Source organism: Panthera uncia (assembly GCF_023721935.1).
Source record: "Panthera uncia isolate 11264 chromosome A1 unlocalized genomic scaffold, Puncia_PCG_1.0 HiC_scaffold_17, whole genome shotgun sequence".
Taxonomy (NCBI): Eukaryota; Metazoa; Chordata; class Mammalia; order Carnivora; family Felidae; genus Panthera; species Panthera uncia.
Window position 1 is genome coordinate 102,979,679 of NW_026057577.1, and position 25,779 is coordinate 103,005,457.

The following is a 25,779-nucleotide window of genomic DNA, read 5'->3' on the forward strand; positions in this document are numbered from 1 at the left end:
AGAAAAACCCTCAACCAGTTTATTCACTATTCACGTTTTATTATTATTCTTGGCAACCAACTGTCATTTAGAAATCAAACTATACTCTAAGTAATTTGCATTTTCTTTTTTTTCCCATATCATTCTTTCCCAGTCCCTCTCCCTGCACAGCTCCACCTCCTCCACAAAACCGACAATTATTTTACTTTCTGTGAACAAAGAACATCTCAGTTGCCCACCGTAATGACCCATTTATCTATTCTTTGCCATTAAAAGTAACTCCTATAGGTATCATTAGTCCAATAACTCATCTTCATGCAGGACCTGAGGGGCTACTAGATCTCAAAGTGCTCTCTTTGAATCAAAGGTTTAATGATGTTCTGCAGTTTTTAGATTAAATATATTTTATCAAGAATCAATTGCTTCAAAGTTTGGAACAGCTCTATCATAAAACTAACTTGCTATTTCATCAGCATATGTATCTGAATTACGTCATCTCCTGGTTCTGTTGTGTGAGCCACATACATGGAGATCGAGAGATAAATCTGTTCAAGAAGACATGAGATGCAGAAGACAAAGTAAAAGTCTAATATTCTATGAATGTATTAATCACACAAACATGTGATCTCAGTAAGCTGACAGGAACAATGTTCTCCCAGAACTGCTAAATTTAGCATACTGGCTAATAAACTTTGGTTTGGGCACCACCTAACGGCAGAAAATGTTTCTTAAAAATCCTACTTTGCTTTCTGAGGCTTGCTCATTTTTGTATTTTATATTGATTCAGAAAATGTCTCTTCTTTATTGAACTAAACAGTTTTAAGTGTTCAGTTTTCTTAAAAAGATTAAGCCCTTTCCATGCCTACTTTGGAACAATAAACCACCTCTTACAAGGGGAAAATGCCCCAGTGAAATGAATATTCCAAAAACTGCTACTCCATCCTTATTTAAATTTAGCCTCATAATTTAGAAAGATGTTTTTAATTGAATCATTTTAATTATTTAAGAGTTCTCTAACACTTCCACACCATATATCTTTATAATAACCTGTCACAAAGAAAACAGCTTATCTTCCTGAAAACATGGTACTTTGTAGAATTAAGTGATTTAACATATCTAATTAGCTGCTAAAACCAATTCTGAATGCAATAGTGATATACACACTTTTAAACCATACATGTTTAGTGTTTTTCAAGAGGCCGTTGCCTGAACCTAATGGTTGTTTCGTTTTGTGATTCCACAAAGAGGCAAAATATTTGGGGTAGTACAGACCAAAACCAATGTTTTAAGAAAAAGTATTTATTATTTACACCACTGAAATAGTCCCGTAAGAACAATATACACCATGTTTATTTGAAAGGACTGGATTCCTTTCAAATACAAGATCTGTATAAAGCAATACTGTCAACACAAACAGTGGTCACATTACATATCTGCGGGCTTAGGCATTGCAAATAATTTTTTTTTTAATCTTATGGCTAAATATTTTCACTGAAACACAGTGTTTGCACTTAGACAATATACAGCTGGAACAGAACAAAAACTTTTTGTTCATGCTTTTTAGGGCTGAACCAGTGATACGTCCCACTTAAAAACGTATTGCCTTTAATTGCTTTTATGACAATGGTTTTAGGCAGAAGTGCTTCTACTTAGCCACCAAAAAGACACTTTTGTTCCTTAGTTTTATTCTTCAGTCTTATGTTTTCTATTTCTCATACTATGAGACATACTTGTATCACAGCTGATGTTTTCCAGTTTTACTCAAAGAACACAGACATACATATAGACCAAACTGAGACAGATCAAAGTGTAGAGATGTAAATAGTGCACAGTAAGAAGAGAAATCGTGTCTACAACAAAGGAATAAAAAAAAACTCTCAGTGATTTTAAGCATACCAAACTAGGTTCCTTACGCAAAAACTTTTTTTTTTTTTTTTGGTTTTAAAGGGAAAAGCAGTAGCTTCAACATGGGTTTGGCCTTAGACTTAGTTAGACAACAGCACAATGAGACAAAAACGCAAAACATAACTTGTTTCCAAAGCCACAAAATGACACTGTTGAGTATATATTTTTGTCCACTTTTTTGTGTGTGGGGGGAAAAAAACTCAGTACTCAATGCTGGAGAAAATATTTTTCAAGAGTAACAGTATATTCATATAGGGGGAAAAGGATTTTTTAAGCGTATTGCTATGATCTTCAAAAAATATAAAATTAAATTTACAAAAAAACTGGAAGACCAAGTATAAGCAGTCTGATATTCGCTGCAGTGTCCAGCACTATCATAATGATTTCTAGCAGAAAAGCAAGAAGTTCGTGATCTCAAGTATCCTCGGTAACTGCTCATGTAACTGGTAACTACTGTCCTTGCTTCTTTGACAGATACCTGCAAGAAATAAAATAAAGATGTCTACCCTGTATCACAATAAATTCACAATAACAGTCTAATTCCTCCCAAAGGAAGCAGTTAATTTTAATAACAAAACTTTTCCAGATGAGTAATAATTGTTAATAATCACTAATACCTGTTGACTGTTTATGTGCCATCCACTGGTTTTGTTTGGTTGGGATTTTTTTGTTGTTGTTGTTGTAGAGAGAGAGAAAGAGAGAGAGAGAAAATGAGCAGGGAAGAGACAGGGGGGAGGGAGAGAGAATCCCAAGCAGGCTCCAGCTGTCAGCTCAGAGCCTGATTCGGAGCTTGATACCATGAACCACCTGAGGCGAAATCAAGAGGTGGACACTTAACCCACTGAGCCACGCAGGTGCCCCCCCCCCAATGTTTTAAGTACAGGTATTAATTCGTTTAGTCCTCATAACAGCTCAATGAAGAGCTTTTATTTATTTTGAGAGAGAGACAGAGAGAGAGGGTGCACAAGCAGGGGAGGGGCAGAGAGAGAGAGAGAGAGAGAGAGAGAAAGAATCCCAAGCAAGCTCTGCATTGTCAGCAGGGAGCCCAAAGCAAGGCCTGAACCCAGGAACAATGAGATCATGACCTGAGCCAAAACCAAGAGCTAAACACTTAACTGACTGAGCCACCCAGGCAGGCCAAAAGATCTTTCTTTTAGAATTTATTCCTATTTTACAGGCATGAAAAGGGTAAGCAATTTGCCCAAGTTCAACGAACTAGAAAGTGGCAGAGCTTAGATTCAAAACAAGGCTCTGGAGACTGCACTCTCTCCCTTCGTACTGTATGACTTCCTAATGTGAAAGTGATATATTAACTAACATTGCAATTTTCATAAAGAATTTCACACTCATTTAAAGACCTTATTTTTCTTGAGTAAAGACTGTGGGCCACAGATACTAAAAGACTCTGATCAAGAGTGTAAAGATGTGAAGATGTTAATTTACTAAGTAAACAATTTTTCCTTCACATTATTTTATAGGAATCTACCATTAAATTCAAAGTTTTATCTCTATTTCTCACATGTATAAATTACTATACTTAGTAGTATTGGGTGGGAAAGAGTTCTTAAAATCAGAAGACCTGGACAAGTTTTTTTGTTTTGTTTTGTTTTGAATATTTATTTTTGAGAGGGAGAGAAAGAGGGAGGGAGGGAGGGAGGGAGGGGCAGAGAGAGGCAGGGACAGAGGATCCAAAGCAAGCTCTGTGCTGACAGCAGCAAGCCCAATGCAAGGCTCAGACTCAAGAACCATGAGATCATGACCTAAGCTGAAGTCGGACGCTTAACCAACTGAGCCAAGATGCCCCAAGAAGACCTGGACAAGTTTTTATGGTGCAAAACGTGCTCAATTTGTAGCATTTATTATCTCCATTCCTTAGTTACACCATCTGTAATTTGGAGATGAGAATAAAAATGCCTGCTTTATCTTCCTAATAGAATTATGAGGATCATCTAATAAGAAGCTATATGTCAGCACAGAGCCCAATGCAGGGCTTGAAGCACTTGAACCCACAAAAGAAAGAGCTTTCTTTTAGAGTTTATTCCTGTTTAGCCTATTTTAGCCTATTACATGAATGGTTTCTTTTGTTGCTGTATTAATGCAACCAGATCTTTTAAAGATCTAATTCCAAAAAATTACTTGCAGTACACATAATCCTGTCCACTTCTCCAGAAGTTATCCCTGCTTCATTATCTTGATGTTTATATGCAGTCTATATGTAGATTTGTGCTAATGTAGATATGTTTGTGCTTAGAAAAAAGGCTAGAAGATCATAAATCAAGATGGTAACTGTGGTTCTCTTTAGAAAAGAAAATCATTAAGTAATTGTTTCTCTACTGGATTAAAGTTTTCAAATTTTTCTGCTATACAGAGCAATTACTTGCAGAGTGATTTTTAACAGAAAAAAATTTGTGTGTTTTATTTTATCCTGACTTTATTTTACATATAAGAACAGGGACTACATTCTCATATGATTTATAAAAGGGCGACCTATCTAGCGTCACAGAATTAATTTCCAAGTAGCATCACAAATGTGTACCAATCTCAAATCCTCTCTCCTAGAAGTATTAAAGACCCTAAGAGATGCGGGTTTATGAACCAGTTAGAGGTTAAGATGAAAAGGAAAAATACTTTTGGGGGAGATGTCACTGGATTAGAAAACAGTTTTAGAATTCACGCATCTTAAATAAAATTCAGAATTATGTGTATACCAGGGTCACCAGATAATTTTTTCATTCATTAATGTAAATGGGAAATGAATAAGCAATTAGCACTTACCTTTCCCAATATTTGTGATTTAGGTCCAAAAAGTCATCTAATTTTGCTATTTCCTTGAGGTACTGAGTTAATTTTAAAAGTTCCTTGTCTTTATCTCGATTTAGGTGCGCTTTCATAAAAGGCCTTATCTGTTAGGAAGCAAACATCCAACACTTCACATTACAATAAGGAAACTGGCACAAATCTACCCTACCCTCTCATTAGGATTCAGTAATGAGATTAAAATATCACTAAAGAGGACTTTTGCACTGTCTCAGTGTAATAAACTGACAGTCACGCTATAATGTTCCTAATGCAAGTTAAGAGTTCTTCCACCTCATTTACCTTACGTTACCTTTTCAGTCTGAACCTGGCAACACCAGCTTTCTTACGGTACTTGAACTCTACGTGGCTTCTCTACTTTGTAAAACTGCCAGACTTTTTCCTCTTCTATCAATCCAGCTGCTTCTTACCAATTAATTCATGCCACCTAACTCATAAAATGTTAATCCAAATACAAGCTTGATCTAACAGGGGAGTGAAATAAATTTTAACAATGATGATTTCCATTTCCGTGTTTTTCTATAAAATTTTACATAGCTATTATGTATTTATATAACATATTTTCTCTCGTTTTACCGCAAGTATTTTTATCATTAAAGTCCCCGTAAAAGTATTTTTAGCTCCGCAAGAGTTTTCCCATAAAAAGAAGTCATATTTTCCAGATTTTTAAGGTTGATATATTTTACGATGAAAAGCATTCATTTCAAAAGCATGAAAGTCAGGATGGTAGATAGGGTAGAGAATTGTTAACTAGTAAGGGATATTTCTATCTTGACTTGGTGGTAATTACATGTGTTATCTTTGTATCTATTTGTTAAATTATAAATTTTATGCACTTTTCTTTGTCACAGTTCCAATAAAGAGTTTTGTCTTTTTAGGTTATCAGTTCAAATATCTTTATAAAACTCAAGACAACCTTTCAACAATTTTTAATTAATTTTAGATGAAGCGATGTCTGGGATTTGCTTTAATTACAGAGAGGGAAGTAGGCTGGGTACAGAGCAAACAATCATCTAAGAATTAATAAGTTGTTTAAACTGAATGATGCAAACACAGAAGTTCATTATATAATCCTATATAGTTCTATTTATATTTGGATTTTTCCATTTTATAAAAATTTTTTTTAAAAATCATATTCTTAAAACACACATATAAGGAGAACTGAATAAATCACACTTAGTAAAGTATTAATATATCCTTATCATGATTTAGAGAAAATGCAAACTGCTTATTAGTTATTAATTTTACATAGTAAACTGAAAAACAGAAGACATTTAGTTCTGTCCCCTGTTAAGTACAATGAACCCAAAGAGGTCCATACCCTATCAAGAATAGGAAAGGTCTTAAATATTTTACATATATATATATATATATATATATATATATATATATATATACTTTTCTTCTCTGTTATTGGAAAAACACACCACCAGCTTGAAATGGACAGAAGAAAATTTTCCCTATGTTCTACTCGCATCAGAACAGCTTGGTGTCAGGACCCCCATTAGTCAGTTAGGCTTCCACAACTTTAAGGGCACCAATCAGAGCTGTCAGGGGGAGTCTGCACAGATGCAGGCAGTTGTAGATTCTGCCTCCAAACAGATAGAGTGGTCAGTGCTGTCTCACAGCAGCAGCTATGCATGCAGGAGATCAGGAAAATTCTCTTCAAGAATCAGACCTTGCTTAAGCCCTGGGGCTGGGAGTAAAGAGGCATGATATCAGGATGTGATGAAAGGAGTTTCTACATAATCTTGGGCAGTATTATAATGTTTCAAAGTATTCCTTCATTCAAGTAAAAAAAGATAACATGCTAACTTTTAAACTATTAACATACAATGTGCCAATGGGATTCCTAGTTTAACAGTAGGAAGGGATTTTGACTAAAAGAGAAAGTACAGTTTCTGTGGCTGGTAAATAAGATTTACCAAGGTCCTGCTAAGTTAGGTTGACTTTCTAAATATTTAGTCTTAAGCACTATTAAACAGCAAAACTAAAATACTCCTATGACTCTGGATCTAAAAGTTAAACTAGTTAAGTGCAAAAAAAGTCTATTATTCACCCAACTTCACTTGATCTAGCATAATCATTTCTTTTTGTACCATTCTTCAAAAATGATCTCACTAACAGGACAGGCAACATATGTGACCACTACAGTATCATATCAAAGAAACATTTTTAGGAACTTAAGATGGTCTAGATTATCTGCATTTTCTTATATCATCATTTCCTTGTACAAATAACAATATGAAGTTTTCAGAGTACTGATTTATCCATGACCAAAACTCAAGTTTTGTTAGTTCAGTACTGTATTTATTCATAATTCACAATGCCTTCCATATTCCATGTCAAACCTTAAGATTGGCAAGCTTATATCATAAGTTTGCTCTTTTATTTATTTATTTTTTAATTTTTTTTTAACATTTATTTATTTTTGAGACAGAGAGAGACAGAGCATGAACGGGGGAGGGTCAGAGAGAAGGAGACACAGAATCTGAAACAGGCTCCAGGCTCTGAGCTGTCAGCACAGAGCCCGACACGGGGCTCGAACTCACGGACCGTGAAATCATGACCTGAGCCGAAGTCGGATGCTTAACCGACTGAGCCACCCAGGCCCCCCAAGTTTGCTCTTTTAAAAAGAAGCAGTCTTTAAGATCTCTGTGAAATCTTTTTTGAGACTTCTATCAAGAGCATTATGAAACCATGACAACAAAACACAGTAAGAATATTTCTCAATTTCAAAACGGCTTCTATGTCAATGTGGGCAGATCATTAATAATTACCTTCTTTTTTTTTTTAATGTTTATTTATTTTTGAGAGAGAGATAGAGTGTGAGTGGGGGAGGAGCAGAGAGAGAGGGAGAGACAGAATCTGAAGCAGGCTCCAGGCTCTGAGCTGTCAGCACAGAGCCCGATGTGGGGTTTGAACTCACAAACTGTGAGATCATGACCTGAGCTGAAGTCAGACGCCCAACTGACTGAGCCACCCAGGCGCCCCAATAATTACCTTCTTAAAAGAGGTTTTCAAAAGGAGACATGTGAGAGATTACCTATAGAATGTTTAAAAATATCTCTCCTGAATTAAAATTTGGGCAGTTTGGAGACTTAGGTATTTTTAGGAATTCATTCAGTGATTCTACAGACTACCTTGTTTAAAAAAATAATAATAATCCTGCTCTAAACTAACATGAAGAACTAGAAGTTTATATCATCTTTGCATCCAGAGATAAGTAGGGCCCAAATGTGGGCTGGAAAAATAAAGTTTCTTCTAAACACACATGAAACTAAGGATTATGTAATTTTTTTAAGTTAAAGCTTTCCTCAAAAAATCACTCCTTGAACATCATGATGACTTCACTTCCTGTCCTGAGCAGGTATTAACCACTAGTTTCATTTGGTTTAGATCAAATGAATCTTTCCTCAAGAATTTATTTCTGTACAACACCCGGTAAACTACGCACAAGAAAAACACTTCTTCCAAAGCCTCAAACAGACACCATTTTTAAAGAGGAACATAACCACCAACCTACCTCAAGTACTTTTCATCCAAGTCAATAGCTTTTACAATTGCTGCAACTCACTACTGAGATCAGCATTCTGTCTCTCAGCTATCCTCATACACTAAAGAGTACATCCAGAGTCTATAAGGAAAGCTTAAAAAATGTACTTTCTTGTAAGTTTTCTCTTTTAAAGTTATCAAGAACCCAACTTGTGGAAAGGTTCAGGACTGAGAATAAAAATATCTTAGGGTTCATATTTCCATTTCAGATTGAGATTCCACTTGTATTAGTATAATATGAAGCTATCTTTTCCATTTTCACATCGTACTGACATTCAGGCAACCATAGGTACCAGAAATGTAAAGTTTCAAATTTTTCTCTTACCAATGTTATGCTGCCACCAGGATTAAATGTTACCATCATATCTACAAAACTGCATCTGACTTCATGCTAAAATCACTGGCTTAGGAATCAAGTCACTTAGATTCTAACTCAAATTCTGTCATTAACCAGTCACATACATAACTTTGGGCAAGTTACAAATTTTCTGATCCTCCGATTGTTTACATAAAGTTAAGAAGATAGACAAAATGATTGAGATTCCTAGCTCTGGCATTTTATAACTCTAAGATCTCTACTTTTCCTGTATGAATTTTCAAAACCCTTAGTTTCAGTTTAAACAGGATAAAATAAGCTTTTACTGCCAGCTTTCAAGCTAACATCAACTAACATCAGAAATTCTAAGATTTGTATCGCTAATAAAATGTTTGATGCTTTCATGCTTTCACTTATGATGCTAAAAGTCAACAAAAGCCCGTATGTTGCTCCACAAAGCTGATTAAAAACACCTGGATAAATTGGCAAACTAAGAAGATATCAATGTGGGAAACAGAATGTTCAACTGTAGATGAATTTTTCTAAATATGTAAGCTTTCTTGCCTGTGACCATAATATAGGACTTCTGAAAATTTATGAAACTCAACAGTGCTAAAGTTCTACCACAAATTCCAGATTACATAAGCATAGTAAGTAAAATTATGTCTTACCTTTAATCCATTCTGTGGGTTCATTAGAAAATTTCTTCCAATGTCATCAAACATAATGGTGTTTTTTTTGCTGTAAAACTCCGAAAACTTTCCCCATATAACACCAAGAGGCTTTACCTTAGAATAAAAGTTTAGATTTAACTCAATTTTATCAGTAGTTCATCCTTTCTTAAAAGCAGAGATACCTGAAAATGCCCTGCAGAACTGCATCAGAGCACTCACTTTCTCCTGTAGGATGCTGACAGCTGGCTATGTGAAAGGATCACAGCTGAGATGCAACACATTTTAAAACACAATGGATCTCACAATGTTAACATCTGAAAGGTCTGTTCATGTCTACCTGACTAAACTCACTGTAAGACTTTCCATAATTTTAATGTGAAGATTGGAGGTCAAAGGAGGGGTAATTATTTAAAAAGAATCTGAAGTAATTGAGTAGTCACATGACTTCCTGAGCTAATACGTGCCCCTCAGAGCCTGAATGTCACATGGGGTCTGTTTTCAAAATTAGAAAACCTTAATAATAAACAATGTACCTGGCTCTATTAATACAGAACTTAAATATTTTGTAGAGGAAAGAAAATTGATTCTGCCTTTAATTTAGTGGCACAGGTGCACAACTTCTAGGGCAACTGCTTAACTTCAAACGCACTATAATTTGTAATCTCTTGCTTTTATTTCTGAGCTGTTGTTTTTACAGAAGGAGAGTAAGAAAGCACGTGACCAGGGGGAGAGGGGGAGAGGGAGAGAGATCCTCTTAAGCAGGTTCCACGCTCAGCATGGAACCTGACGTGAGGCTTGATTCCACAACACTGGGATCATGACCTTAGCCAAAATCAAGAGCCAGATGGTCAACTGACTGAACCACCCAGACGCCCCTAGTTCTGAGTTCCTTTTTTTTTTTTTTTTAAGTTTATTTATTTATTTTTGAGAGAGACAGAGACAGCATGAGCAGGGGAGGGGCAGAGAGATAGGGAGTGAAAAATAATCCCAAGCAGACTCCCTGCTGTCAGCAGGGAGCCTGATGCAGGGCTTGAACTCACAAAATGTGAGATCATGACCTGAGCTGAAACAGAGTCAGACGCTTAACCAACTGAGCCACCCAGGCACCCCTAGTTCTGATTTCTTAAAATAAGTCTTCAAAAAGATAATTCCTTACACATTCCTATCTGTTGGTACTTGCATATATTCTCTATAAAACCACACAAGAATGTAGGAAGAGAAGACTAACTGGCTAGAGGGCCAGGTGGGAAGAGGACTTTTCATTACATACTTCATTTTTGAATATCAATTTATTATACACATTTAGAAAATTTTTTAAATAAATTAATTTTTAGAAGTATTTTTTGCTGAAGACAGGAGTCTCATTTATGGTAATATGAGATTCTATGATAATACTATTATCTGAGATTAAATGGTAGTATACAAATGATGACAAAAGTTGTCATTTAAAAATATTCTTTTTTACTTTCTACAACATATTTTAATATGGAGAAAGACTTTTTTCTTCTTAGTGTCTTAGCTACTGCAAAGAATGATATTGAAATTACTTTACTATTTAAAATACTTTAATTTTATTTGCCTTAATTACTTTTAACTATTTGTTTACTACTGAAACAGACCCCCCAAATACTTCAAGACAAAGATCGAACTGACCCAGTAAGCCAATTCTTCATTTTCTTAGCTAACAAAAAGACTTAAGAAAGAGGACAAGAGCTCTGGTTTATGACACCCAGGGTTAGAAATCCTGCATCCTCTTAAATAGTGCTGTCACTTTCTAATTACGTCAAGTGCACTCTGTTCCCTAAAACATGGACTACTTTGTTCTCAATGAAATACTGCTGACTATAGGAAAAAAACATGAAAACACAAAAAAAGCACACAAGAACACTTAAAATTACCTGTAATCCAATCATTACCAAGGATAATAATTAGCTATTCTGATAATACTGTATTTGCCTCCAGTCTTTTTTATAAACATCAACAGCTTTTGAGTTCACAGATGTTTTGTTAGGTGGGAACCTGAACCAAATAAGAGCTAAAAGCTATTTCTAACAGTCAGCAAATACTGCCCTCTAAGTATTTTTTTCACTTTAATGACGTATCATGAAAAATTTTTCATTCACTAAATATTCTATTACATCATTCCATTACATGAACAAAAATTTTTATACCCAATTCTCTACTATTGGATATTGAGGATTTATTCACTTTTTTTTGAAGTATAATTAACACACAGTGTATTATTAGTTTCAAGTGTACAACACAGTGATTCAACAATTCTGCACATTACTTGGTGCTCCCCACGGTAAGTGCAGTCACCATCTATATCACCATACAACGTCATTACAACATTATTGACTATATTGCCTATGCTGTACTTTTCATCTCCATGACTTATTTATTTCATAACTGGAAGTCTGTACCTTTTAATCTCCTTCATCTATTTCACCCATCTCCTCACCTATCTCCTCTCTGGCAACCACCAGATTTATTTTTATTTCTAATTTTTAACTATTATAAACACTACTCTGTTTAACACTTCCCAAACTCGTTTTAGTGTTTAGATTTTATGAATGTACTATTTTAGTACATTATGTTTTTCCCTTCATGTATGAAGTATTTCCTTTACTGAATAAATCTCCATCACTTAAATAAATCTATATATGATTTCAATGATTTCAATACAGTCCCCAATAGGCTTTCCTAGTTTGCTAATAGTTCTCCCCAATTCCTACTAGTTCATGAGCTTCCCAAAGCTATAGACTATGTCTCCTCATCTCCAACAGTGCCTTCCACAATATGTTCTAATAGGAGTTCAATAATAGGACTGGTTACTTGATGAGTAAACAAATTAAAGAACTCTTAATGTTTTTAGCCCAACCTTTTCCTCGGACAGTCTTGTTGCTCTTCTCTAGGGCTACACATACATCATAGCAAAGTACATACATTATGGTATCTGTTTTTATTTATCAAATTTTATATGGCGCGGGGTGAGTATGTTTTGGTTTGCTTCTAGTGTTTTCCTTGATGACACCTACCCTGTTTTTAGCAACACTGTGCTGCCATCATCATGGAATAATTATCCATGACCGTTGACACTCCTACCTCAAGATCTTTAATTCTATCATTAAAATTCCAATCTATTAGCCCTACATATATCTTCCTATGTCAAACTCAACTGATGCTTTCTATCCTCTCAGATATACTTCCTAACTCTTTCTGTAGTTTATTCCATCAATATAAATACAAAAAGTACGCTAGAGGGGCGCTCAGTTGGCTCAGTCAATACAGCATGCAACTCTTGATCTCAGGGTTATGAGTTCAATTCCCACAATGGATGTAGAGATTAGTTACAAAAATAAAATCTTTAAAAAAAAAAAAAAGGTACGCTAGAAAATAAACAAGTCTTTAAACAGAAGATGTTTTTTTTTAAGTTTATTTATTTTGAGAGAGAGAGAGAGAATGAGAATGTGCAAGCATGGGAGAGGCAGAAAAAGAGGGAGAGAGAGGATCCCAAGCAGGCTCCTCACTTTCAGCGGGGAGCCCGATGTGGGGCCTGAACTCCTGAACCCTGGGATCATGACCTGAGCCGAAACTAAGAGTCAGTCTATTAACCAACTGAGCCACCCAGGTACCTTGGAAGTAAAATGATTTCTTACATCTATTAATCCTCTCCTTGGAGTATGTACTGTTATCATAGCAGCACTGTCCAACATGAAGGTAATCTTATAATTTGCATTTGTGCTCACTCCCAGCTCCTATAAATACAAATATTCATGTGGTTAAAACATAATAATATGAAACATTCCAAGCTTTCTGAATACTCCAGCTACAATTTCCTACAATGCCAACTTTCTACCCTACTGGCCACCACACCTTGCTCAACAATTAGCAAGTTTTTTAGTTTCATTTTACTAAGTCAATAAATGAGTCCAAAGAAATTAAACTAGAAACAGACTACATCCCATTTTGTATTTCAGAAGAACATCACTTCTTTAAGTATTACAACCAAGGCAAAAGAAGGGGGGAAAAGGATTGTAAATGGAGGATTAAAAAAATGGGGGAGCTGTGCTGTACTTTTTTTGAAAAAGACTTAATTGTTCAATACAATCCACTATCAAACAGACTTTAAACACACCTCTATTCCTTTTTTTTTTCAATATATGAAATTTATTGTCAAATTGGTTTCCATACAACACCCAGTGCTCATCCCAAAAGGTGCCCTCCTCAATACCCATCACCCACCCTGCCCTCCCTCCCACCCCCCATCAACCCTCAGTTTGTTCTCAGTTTTTAAGAGTCTCTTATGCTTTGGCTCTCTCCCACTCTAACCTCTTTTTTTTTCCTTCCCCTCCCCCATGGGTTTCTGTTAAGTTTCTCAGGATCCACATAAGAGTGAAACCATATGGTATCTGTCTTTCTCTGTATGGCTTATTTCACTTAGCATCACACTCTCCAGTTCCATCCACGTTGCTACAAAGGGCCATATTTCATTCTTTCTCATTGCCACGTAGTACTCCATTGAACACACCTCTATTCCTAATAAACGGCATTTGTTTATCTACTAAATGCCCTCTGATGAGATGAAATCAATTCAACTTGGAACTTCTAAAAAGACAAATGCAATTTCAAAACATTCTTAAATGGATTGTCTAACACTTACTTTCATTTTAGCTTCAATCCACTTCATATTTGTTGCAGCTAAAATATGAAGAATGATAATATGATACAAATGAAAAGCTTGGACTTCATTTAAAATTTTTTTCTTCTCTATAAGTAAGTTTTCTAAGCAAGATTAAAAGTTCAAATGCATCACAAATAAGAATTCCTAACATATTTATGGTAATTTTAAGTATTCTTAAAAATAAACTTATTTTTAGTGTGTCAACACAAAATGGAATTTTAACAACTCTTATCTAAAAGATACAGGTCACCAATGTTCAAAAGAATTTTGAATCTAGGTAATTCATAAATTAAAACCTAAACTCCTTTTTAAAAACAGCCCTAAAACTATTTTCTTATCAATGCAAACTTAAATATAGGGTGCCTGGATCTCCAATCTATTTCCACATTCCCACTGCCATGCAATGCACTGCTATGCAATGCATGCAATGCATAGATATTGGTATCTATGTCAATATAAGCAAATCAGTATTATGTGCCAAAAGTTGATGCCAAAGTTGACTGCTAGGTCCGATGAAAATTAGCATTTTGCCAGGCTCAGGAAACTTAGTGCTAAGTGCTCAGAAACTTAGTGTCTAGGAGCTTTTAACAATGAGTCTGAGACAACTAAATTAATAAATTCTATCTATGTATCTGCTCATTGTGAGACACCAACCAGTTTCTCAAGATCACTGATATTAAAATTCAACCCTGTTTTATATGCCCTTCTGGTCCCAAGTTACTAGACTAAACTACATTTTAAACATTTTACCTAATTTTTTTTTAATTTAAAAAATTTTTTTAAGTAAAATGCTTAAAAAGGAAACGAGTTTAATTATTTAAAGTGTGTATATGTGTATGTATGTATTTTTTAAAGGCAAAATAGGTACCTGAGCTCTCAAAATAAAAATCTTTGCATACATATACAAAAACAGAAAGAATCACCTTACACACAAAACTGGTCAGTTGAACTAGAATTTGAGAGACTGATGTATCTACAATGACAACGATCACAAGATAGGGAAAAACAATTTTTTTTTTAATTCAGTATCTATTTTGGGTCTATAATACCCAAATGAAAATAAAAATATTCATAGCTAATAAAAAGGGTTTCCAATTAAGAAATTACTATACGACAGACATACTGACACTTTTATTCTTGCAACTACCCTGTAATATAGGTTTACTTATCTTCATTTCTCAGACAAGGAACTTAAGGCTCAGAGAGATTAACTGACCTCCCCAGTGTCACAAAGTAAGGACCAAGTCAGAATTAAAACTCTATTTAGCTCTAAAGTAAAGTGCCTTTTTCAACATATGGCCACAAAAATATCATAATTTATAAAAATAACTTATTTTAAACCTATGACGGTAAAAAGTTCTCTAAATTTCTAAGTCTAGTTTAATAACATTTAGAGGAAAACCTTTTTTTCTCAAATGTCATCTTAGGTGTCAGTTGAACAAAAATATGTTCCCAGGAAGCTCTCTTCTCTGTATGTTATAAACCAAGAAATTATGTATTTAACTATGTATTTAACCTTAATGGCTATGAACTCATATTAATACTGAACAGAAATTAATAATTTCCTCTGATTAAAAGGAAAAGTACAAAGGAAATTTAAAGATTGAAGTAACAACTATGTGGTCACTCATCAAAAACCCAGTACAATTAAATGCAGCATCTTTAACTGATGAGATTTTATTTAATTCATAATCAGGATAGCTCATTTATGCCTATGACTTGCCAAGAGGCAACGTTAAATGTTTGAGAGGTAAGATATAAATCATCCCTTAGCAATAAAGTCTTACCAGAAAAAAATGTCCATTGAACTAAACAGTGTGCTCAGTATGTAATAAATTTACTTTTTGGAGCAAACTGATCTTATTACGGACCTGTAAGTTCCTGGAATGGGCCACCAACCACAATTTAAGCAATATTGCTTTAGTCCATCTATTAATTTCCCTTAAGTAAATTCACATTCCTTTACTTCTGAAGAACATCACTGTGATTTTTCTACACATATCTTTCTCCAAGTGTTTTGAAACTACAGTGATAAAGGAGAAAGCAACAATATCTGGAGGCTTCAAAGATTCTACAGTAAAGATCAGAAAGAAAAGTTCTCATCAAGGTGAGGTCTTACGGAAATAAGATCATTTTTGTTCTGACAGCATCATCTACTCTCTTTCTACATTTAACTATTTCAATGGTAATGGTAAATGTAAGTTTAAATTGTGTTGCAAGAAAGTTAAATATGCTTCATTAGAAATTTGCTAAAGCAAATGAAAAACGTATCATATTTAACCTGAGGTCATGTTAAGTCACTTTATAAAGCAGAACAACTTACAGAACAACATTACTTCCATAGAAATCTAAACAAAAAATATAGCTCACACCAAATAACAATGTCATAATCCTCATATGCAGATGTGAGGAATTCGTGAAGATATGGCCGCATTAATTCTACTCCAGTCTCTGCACAAGACCTATGGTCTAAAAGAAAATCAGTCACAGATGATTATTAGTTTGTTATCATAGATAAGTACGTGATATCAACGAAACTTATAAAATGTAATATAAACATTCAGATGCAAATTACGTAAGACTGAATTACATTGGCTGATAAACAGAGGTCTTTCAAAGCACACAATTTAAAATCCTTGCAATCTAATTTTAATTAATCGACTTTAATTTGTGAAGAGCAATACCCAGAATTCAGGCTTATACAGTAAACTGTAAATTTATTTTTCACATAGCCTCTAAAATATAGATGTTATTTTGTGACATGGAAAGCAAACTAGAGCCACCTATACTCACTTTTAGCCATTCACCTTCCAGATAGAATCACATTTCTCCAAAATGACAGGCCCAATTAACTTAATTATCAAATTTGAAAATAAGTATACATTAACCTATGACCTGTACTTAAAGTTTAGGATGAGAGCTAAATAAATTCATGCTTGTATCAGGAGTTAACTAATCACTTTTAGCAATATTTTTGGATGAAATAAACATCTTCTTTCTCTTTTTTTGACATGAGAAATTTTAAATTCAAGAATCTGCCCTGAACATAATTAAATGAAAATCCAGGGATAAAATATCAAAAATAAGTTTTAAATAATCCTCATAAAAATTTAAATGTTAATCAACAGGGAATACCTTGGTTAAATTATGATGCATCCATTAACTACAGTACTGTGTGACTAAAAACTATACACATTTAATTCACAATGAGTATATTGAATGACTGCGATATTCAATATATCATCAAGTAAAAGTAAAAAGGATACACATACAAACACACCCTGGAAGATACACACCAAATATAAGAATAGTTATCTTTGGGTTTTGGGGTTACAGGTAACTTCTAAATTTTCTATAATGAATGATTTACTTTTTATAATAAGAAAAGCTTTCAAATATTTCATACTGGAAGAAAAAAAGTCAACAAAGGAAAAAAAGAGTTGTTATAGGTAACAGGAGATGAAGCACAATTTCAGCTGACTTACCAAATAACGTATAATCAACATCTAGTACCAAAAGCTTTTTCCCTTCCCTGGGAGGATTCAAAATCTCCACTTTGTACTCCTTCACTCTGCGGGAAATTTTCAATAGGTTTTCTTCCCTAGTAGAAAAATAAAATCAGATGAAACATTCACCTTTTTTTTTTCACATTATAACCCATTTCCTTTGATAGTGAAAAGCACTTACCTATTTTCTACTTCAACTACTTCATCTTCAATATCAAAGTCGTTGACAACATCATCATTGTCTGGAGGTGGACCTAAGACATCTTCCTATTAAGATGAAAAAATGGTTTTGTTTTACCAGATTATCTTTAACATAACAAATGCATGCATAGCATAAAAAGCAAATAAAAGATACAATCTGAGTTCAAGAATCTTTCAAAGATAGACTGTGAGAAAATTTCCATATTTTATACTTCATTATATATGTTCACTGGACAGATTTAACCATGTTAAATTTGACCATTTGCACTACACTTACAGCTAACTATATACTAACAAGTTCCCTAATATTTGTTTTCTGCTGAGTTAATACCACATACATTGGGAAGCTTTAATTTTTCACTGACTGTTAAACTGACAATTTTACCACAATTAAAATTATGATATAACAGTGTAATATAAATCATAGTATCTTCAAAGGGACAAATGGTAACAAAAGTAAACATTTACCAAGCTCTCCTCACGAGTTCCCATCATCATGATTTTAGTATTTGGTTTCAGTTTGAGAGCTCCAAGCTTAACATCATTTTCTGCAGGTTTGCCTACAATACAAGCAAATGACTGTTTTCTCACTAAAGTTCAGGTGCTGGTTTCACTATCCCATTATATAAAACCCTAACATTAAAAGGTTTGGTACAGATTCCACAGCAGTTTCTTTTTTCTTAAATTAACAAACTGTCACTGCTGAATTAGCAATGTCTAACACACTAAGAAGTAACAACTAACGCAAGATTTTTTTTCCCCAACTCCATCTAAGAGGAACACTTTTATTCAGCTAGCTAAATGAAACAAATTCATGTTATATTTTGCCATTCAAAATGAAGATGTTTTCCAAAAAGTCTTGAACATTGAGCACCTAAGATAAAACTAAAGATTTACTGGGGCACCTGGGTGGCTCGGTCGGTTAAGCGTCCGACTTTGGCTCAGGTCATGATCTCACGGTCCGTGAGTCCATGAGTCCGTGAGTTCGAGCCCCGTGTCGGGCTCTGTGCTGACAGCTCAGAGCCTGGAGCCTGTTTCAGATTCTGTGTCTCCCTCTTTCTCTGCTCCTTCCCTGTTCATGCTCTGTCTCTCTCTGTCTCAAAAATAAATAAACGTTAAAAAAAAATTAAAAAAAAAAAAACTAAAGATTTACTGCTACCCAAAATTCACCTTTCCATGATATGATAAACACAAACACTTTTAAGCTGTATATGAACACTGCCTATAATTTTTAAATCATCATTATTTTTGAAGCAGCAAAGATAATTTAGGGAGAGTAGAAGAACCAAACTGTAATGAAAAAGCTGTGCTAGAACAAAGATGTCAGAAATTACGCTGTTTTACCTGAGGCTTCTGTGCCAAAGGTTTAACAAGCAAACACCAACTGTCAGAACAATCAAAAGTAATCTTAATAGTGATGGTATTTTCAAGTAACTTTTAAAATTCACACTTTTACTATAAAACAATTTTAGGAATATCCTTATCAAATAAATCTCCAAGGGGAAAGACTTACTAAAGAGAAAAGATAATAGCTAATATAAAAAAATCACAAACATATCAATGCAAGAAGTTTAAAGCGAAGAGAGAATTACCTTTAACTTTGAGTCCAAGTAACTTTTGGCGTTCTGGTAGCACTCCTGTAAGGGTCTTAAGAAATTGCTTGAGATCTAGCACAGTATCATCTTCTGAAAGTGTGGTCACTGAATATTCCTGTCCACCCCATTTTACAATGATAGGGAGAGCCATCCTTGAAACATACGATCAAGCAGCTTTTACTCAGAAAAAGATTCCTAAAAAGAGAGAGATATACAAGTAAATAAGTTAAAATAGATACATCAAAGATGTAGCCAAACTTGTAACTAAATTTTAGGAGCAATGTAGTTTGAGTCTTTCTTTACAAATTGATGGTGGAGAAACAAGATTTTCTCCTTACAGAAATGCTACCAGAACACCAAAAGTTATTAGGATTCAAAGTTAAAATTCCCCTACCCTCCCAATTTTTGGCTTAAGTTACTACTTCATAACACTCAGATTCTGCCTGTCCAATCGTTAAGCTGCAATGATAAGCTACCTATACCTTCCTCTTTGACCAGGTTTATGCTACAGGCAAGTTTCTCCATGATGGACCATTCATATTTATTTAACATTTAAGAAGTGGTACAGAGAGTTGTTAAAAGGGCAAACTCTAGAGTACCTGGGTTCAGATCCCAGCTTTCCCACTTACTAGCTATTTGACTTTGGGAAGTTACCAGACTCTTAGTGTGTCTAGGTTTACAGACTCTTAGTGTCTAGATAATACTACCTACTGTGGGGTTCTTATGAGGGTTAAATTAGCTAATATTTATAAGTCACATAGACCTGGCACATAGAAAGCACTACACAAATTAAGCACTGGCTAAATAAATTTTCTTAAAAACTGGAACTGAAGTATTCCAGGCACTGTGCTAAATAGCAAACAGCCATTATTTGTTTCATATTTAGTAAGTTGTACAGTTTTCATGCAATGTCATTTAACAAGGTTGATAAGAATTGTCCCTCTTTTACAATTAAGGAAATGAGAGTTCGGAGAGTAATCTTCGGAGAAGTATGTAATCTTTTCATGGGCACATAGCTGGGAACACAAAGGTCTTCTGACTAAATTTCATGTTTCTTCTCCTACATCACAACTGTGTCTCTTGAAAGATCAGTAAATACAAAACACACAGACACAGATATAAGCACACAGAATTATACAGGAGCCTCTATTCTCATCAACCATTAACATGTAGGTCTCTTCCCTCTAAAAGCTGTCTACCAGTCTTCCTAGGTGCATTTCCCGCACAGGTCAGAGAACGGAATTTCCTAATTTCAAAAGTATTGGACTTTACAAATGCTATCACTTATTTAATGAAATATTTGCTTGCATTCTTCCTGAATTATGACCAACAGCAAGGCAGCAAACTGAATCATGTGAAAATAATTTAGAAACTTAAACTGTCTTCACCATGTCCACTAAAAGATAGCACCATAAATTCACTTAATACTTACTCTCTTATGTTTACAACCTACACTACTGAAATTTAAATAAAGTATGTTAATTTAGGGCAATGTAATCCATTTTAGAGATAACTTGCTAGCAAATGTTATGATCGTCAATAAAGCGCCAAACAGACCTCTTGAACCAAACTGAAATATGGTTTAAATACTATTTTTCTGTGAAGGTGGGAATAAAAATGAAAATTCACAAGAGCTAGCAATGCAACCAGTACTAACAGTTTATGTTGTGTTGAGGGGAGCATAGAGTTTGGAGTGAGGTCACCTGAGCTCCAGATGAGTTTAGACAAGTCACCTCTAGACCAGCATTCTCAAAGTGTGGTCTCAGACCAATGACAGCATGACCCTACTTGGTAACTTGTTAAAAACATAATTGGGGCTGGAGAGAAAGGACCTAGCAATTTGAGTTTTAACAGTCCCTGTCCCAGCCTTCCCCAACCCCACCATTTCTGAGGCACACTAAAAGTTTGAGAGCCAATACTCTAGACTCCTCAATTTTCTCGGCTAAGAAAGAAAATACGCTGAATGGCATGGGCTCTTATGCTTAATAAAGTAGTATACAAATGTTATACATCACCTATACCACTAGTGGGAATTCCAAGTTAGCAGGTGCTCTAAAGGACCAAGCATAACAAAACAAATACCATTAATATTTTTAAATTCATAGCCCTAAAACTACTTTTCAACTTCATTTTTACAATAGTGAGATCATTCACAATGGAACAACACAATGCAAACGCATGAGTCATTTTGTTTTCACATTTAACCTTTCTCACACAATTCTAATACAGGAAAACCTTGGATTCTGAGTAACTTGTTGTGCGAGTGTTCCCCACGATGTGCAAATTTTCCTAATAAACTTTAACTTGATAAACGAATGATGTCCTGCAATAGTAGTATGTGACACTACATGATCACATTTAAATGATCCCATGATCACAACTAAGCCAATGGTTCTTGAAATTTGCTTTGATATACAAGTACTTTAGATTACAAGCATGTTTCCAGAACGAATTATGCTCCCAAACCAAGGTTTTACTGTACTTTGTATCTTTCTAGGCCCTATCAGATTTATAAACTGAAAAAGGATTTGGGAGGGGGGTCAATTAAACCCAAACAAGTAAGTAAGGTTCACACCTTTAGGGTGAACCTAGAGTCAGGAAGAGCTGTTTGGGTTAGCTCTTCTGCCTAACACACTGTACTGACTTGCCTAGTCAGTTCCAAAATTCCTGACCCCAAATGAGGTAATTAAGATCTACTTAACAAGAACAGTGCTAAGGATGAGATAACACCCTGACAGCACTTTGTAAACTGTGGAGAGGAAGACAAATGGTGGAGATAACAGAATAAGGCCAGCACGCTAAACAACTTAATTAACTCACTTAATCTTCACAATCCTGAACAACTATTGTCTTCATCATAGGGATTCAAAAACTGAAAAAGAAAGAAAACAACTTGTCCAAGACCACACAACTAAAATGTGGCAAAGGTGGAATTCTGAAACTAACAGCAGCAGAAGTTAACACCTTGGGAATTGGGAGTAGGTTAACTTTTCAACAAGCCTACAGCACAGCAGCAGCAACTGCGTGATAGTGCAGAGGCAGCAGCCCTGGGACAACATACAAGCATAGTCCATACTCAAAAACCCCCGGAGGCTGGGATGCCTTCAATAAGAAGGAGGAGGAGAGATGATCAAACCCCGGAGGGGGGAGGAATGAAGTTTGGGGACGCAAAACCCACTGGGGGACGGGAAGCCCACGACATAGACAAGGCCGGATGGGAGGGCGGCGGCCCCTGCGACGAGCGGGCCGGGGCCGGAGGCCTGGGCCGCAGACTAGGGCAGACGCGGCCCAGGGCGCCCACAAGCAGCCTCCAGCCCTCCAGGGCCGACCGCAGGGGAGGCCCGCCGCGCCAACAGCAGGGCTCAGCTTCGGCCCCTCGGCCCCAACGGCCTCTCAGTGGGCAACGCACCGAGGTGCCCCGCGTCCCCTCACCTGGAGCGCGGCGGAACCGGCAGCAGTGGACGCAAGAACCGGCCGCGGCGGAACAGAGGGTGACCGGAAGTGAAAGACGGACCGGAACCGGCTAACGAACCGGAAGTTCAATTTTGAAACGGAAACGCGCGGGAGACCAAACAGCTTCTCGTGTTTGTCTTTGGTGAGGCTAGTCCTATATAGCTGCTATCAGGGATCTCCTCACCTGGCGACGGAGCCAGGCCTTTCCGAGACAGTTACCCCCTGTTCAGATACCTACGATCCCTGGATGGCTGCCCGTCCGCCCCCGTTCTGCGCATGCGCCCTCTAGTGGGCGCAGAGCTGGTGGGTGCTTAAGGGATTTGATGTCTTTGGTATTGTTTCGCCAAAGTCGGAGGTGGGTCAGTGGTGTTGCGCTGGCTTCCCGGGGGGTGCTGAGACCTTCGTAGGACTCTGCCGTAGGACTCGTGTGGCTGTGTCATGTTCCGGATGAGGGCTAAAAGGTGACCTTTGATGACTGATGACTTTAGACTCCCTCCTTGGCATCAGGGGCTACCTGCACTAGTGATTTTAGGAGCCTAAACATCTACCCATTTTATCCAGTGTAAGCGTAAATTGAGGACCGTCAGGAATGGGAAGGGGCAAGCCTAAATCGCTCAGAAAACCAAGGCAGCGAATCTCAGTATGAGAGCTGCCATCGAGGTTACTCCAGTATAGAATTTTGCCTCCACCTGCCCATCCCCGCCCCCACTCCATTTTTCCCTCTGAATGCGAGGTAAGCCATTTACAAACCCTGACAAAAGAACTGTAGATTTTAATGGAAATTCAGAGCAGTTCCAATCTGATTCATACAATGAACTCCCAACGTGCATCACTTGATGTTAGGCAGGAGGAAACAAAAAAAAAAAAATTGCCACTAGATTGTTGTATATGGTGCCAAGCAAAACTTAAAATTTTGAAAAGGAAGGGAAAATGAGAATATTGGCCTCACATAAGCACCAGTCTTTGAATTATGTATTTTTTTTCCTTCTAATTGGCAGTGATGTAACTGATTCAGGTTTCCCTTTTGGCTGTGACCAAGAGAAGCAAAGAACCAAGTTTTGTGTCCTAACAATTTTTTAGTTAAGGCAAACACTATTTTATGTTCTCCTTACCTCTCTCTTTTGGTAATTTTTATTGCACTAGTAATGCATGAAAAGTCTCTCATTTTTAAAAATGAAACATTTTCAATAAAAGGAAAAAACTATATACCCTCTTTCTTTAAAAAAAAAGGGGGGGGGTGGGGGCAGAGAGAGGAAAGGAAAACCCCAAATTAAAAGAATTTGTACAAGAATCACACATTAACAGTCCAGCCAAAGAGATGGTCAGAAACCAGGGATTGAACTCTAGAATGAATTACAGTTTTCTTTCAACCCAGTCTGTACCTTGTTCATGTGCTAACCAGTTGCTTGGCCACTTTATATTTTTTTGCTGTTATTAGAGAAGCTTGTTTTTGTTCATCATAAGTGTCAACTAAAGCATTTTAAAGTTTAATTCTAAGCAACAGGAATCATAAAGAGATTCTTCTTTTTAATAGTAAAATAGCCATTAAACGAAAGGTCTGATAAGTTTGGTGTTCCCCGAGTGTGGATAATTTAATAATTCCTAATTGTTGAACAGTGGCATTTCTCAGAGAATAATGGTAGCAAACTATTTTGGACAGAGTCCATCTAACAGATGATTTGCCTATATGTCAGTTCTTCCAAGTCCATTTCTATTAAGGTAAACATTCATGAAATCAAAAATTATGTTAATAAAGGAGCTGGATTCCTGGTAACTGGGAATAAATACAAAATGGACTTTTAAAAAGTGCTCATAGCAACTCACAAGTGCCATTAGGAAGTGAATAATTAAACTTCTGCCTCTTGTTGCTCACTAGACCCTCTCTTCTAATGTACTTGTGCCTCACTCATAATTCGTTGAAGCAACTAGAGGCCTGGGAATTCCGAGAGTTTCAGTAGGTTGTTGGGTCTAAGATACTAAAAGAAACATGGAACCAATTTCATAAAATCTGATGTTAAACTGCTGATATCACTGTGATCGTGTTTGGATTGTGAGACTAAAGGACATTGCTGCCCCCCAGCCAGACATCCACTACCACCTTGCTTTTACCTCCATGTTCCCCTGACCTGTTTACTTCCTTCCCCTTTCTCTCATGCCATTTTCTTTCTCTCCCCCCCAGTTGAAAAATACTTCCCTTCTTTCTTTCTTGTTTTCTTTCTTTTAAATTTTAGTTACTACAGCGCTTTATTTCTCTCATCTAGAATCTGTTCCCTTGACCTTTCTCTGACTGCAGTCAGTGTGCTGAAAATGGTCAGAATCTGGCCCATATGGCAGACTCCACAGTATCTTAACTTGGCCCGGCAAGTTTACTTTCTCTATTTAGGTTGCTTTTCCAAATGGCAACTGAAAACCACAACTGTCTTTAAACCTCAGATCTTCCAGTTTACATCCTGTTCTTGGCAGATGACTTTCTCTTATATTTTTGATAAGAAAATAGAAGGTCTCAAAAAGGAATTGCTTCAACTTCAGACCTCTGACTCTATAAACTAAATTATATCTGTACTTGTCTTTGCCCCTTTTGCTTCTATTTCAATGTGGTAGTTTCCTTCCACCTGAAGCCAACCCTTATACTTGTGCTCTGGCTCCTTCCTTCTCAGCTTTCTTTAATTCTGTTATCCTCTCTCACACCTATATTTTTAACCTTTCTCTCTACTGGTTCATTTCCATCAATGATAAACATGCTTTGATATCTTGCCATCAAGATACCTTTCCTTTCACAGCTGAGAATTTCAAAAAAATTTTCTTTAATGTTTATTTATTTTTGAGAGAGAGGCGGAGTGCAAGCAGGGGAGGGACAGAGAGAGACAGAATCAGAAGGAGGCTCCAGGCTCTGCGCTGTCCCACAAACCGTGAGATCATGACCTGAGCCAAAGTCGGAAGCTTAACCAACTGAGCCACCCCGGCAGCCCTGCTGAGTATTTCAAACATTGTTTATATTTGTGTAAACTTGACACAAACTGTAATTGTGTATTTATCTCAAAAAAATTGTTTAGTGACAGTCTGTCACTATATTGTAAGCTTTGTGAGGAAACAG

General features: G+C 36.1%; 1 protein-coding gene across 3 annotated transcripts; it reads right to left on the reverse strand.

Annotated features, from left to right (window-relative positions):
• Positions 1-770: 770 nt before the first annotated feature.
• Positions 771-23,016, reverse strand: UBLCP1 (ubiquitin like domain containing CTD phosphatase 1). 3 transcript variants are annotated; one of them, XM_049647874.1, is made up of 12 exons: positions 22,665-23,016; positions 22,053-22,104; positions 19,230-19,427; positions 18,106-18,197; positions 17,618-17,703; positions 17,416-17,531; positions 16,301-16,399; positions 13,910-13,947; positions 12,906-13,004; positions 9,244-9,360; positions 4,660-4,787; positions 771-2,362 (listed from the first exon to the last, which is right to left on the reverse strand). In XM_049647874.1, exons 3-12 carry the CDS (start codon positions 19,381-19,383, stop codon positions 2,335-2,337), a joined length of 957 nt encoding a protein of 318 aa, XP_049503831.1. In that variant the 5' UTR covers positions 19,384-19,427; positions 22,053-22,104; positions 22,665-23,016; the 3' UTR covers positions 771-2,334. The 3 variants fall into 3 exon arrangements, with proteins under 3 accessions (XP_049503831.1, XP_049503832.1, XP_049503830.1); XM_049647875.1 differs by lacking the exon at positions 22,053-22,104 and having other exon boundaries at positions 22,870-23,016; XM_049647873.1 differs by lacking the exon at positions 22,053-22,104.
• Between the last annotated feature and the right edge of the window lie 2,763 nt (positions 23,017-25,779).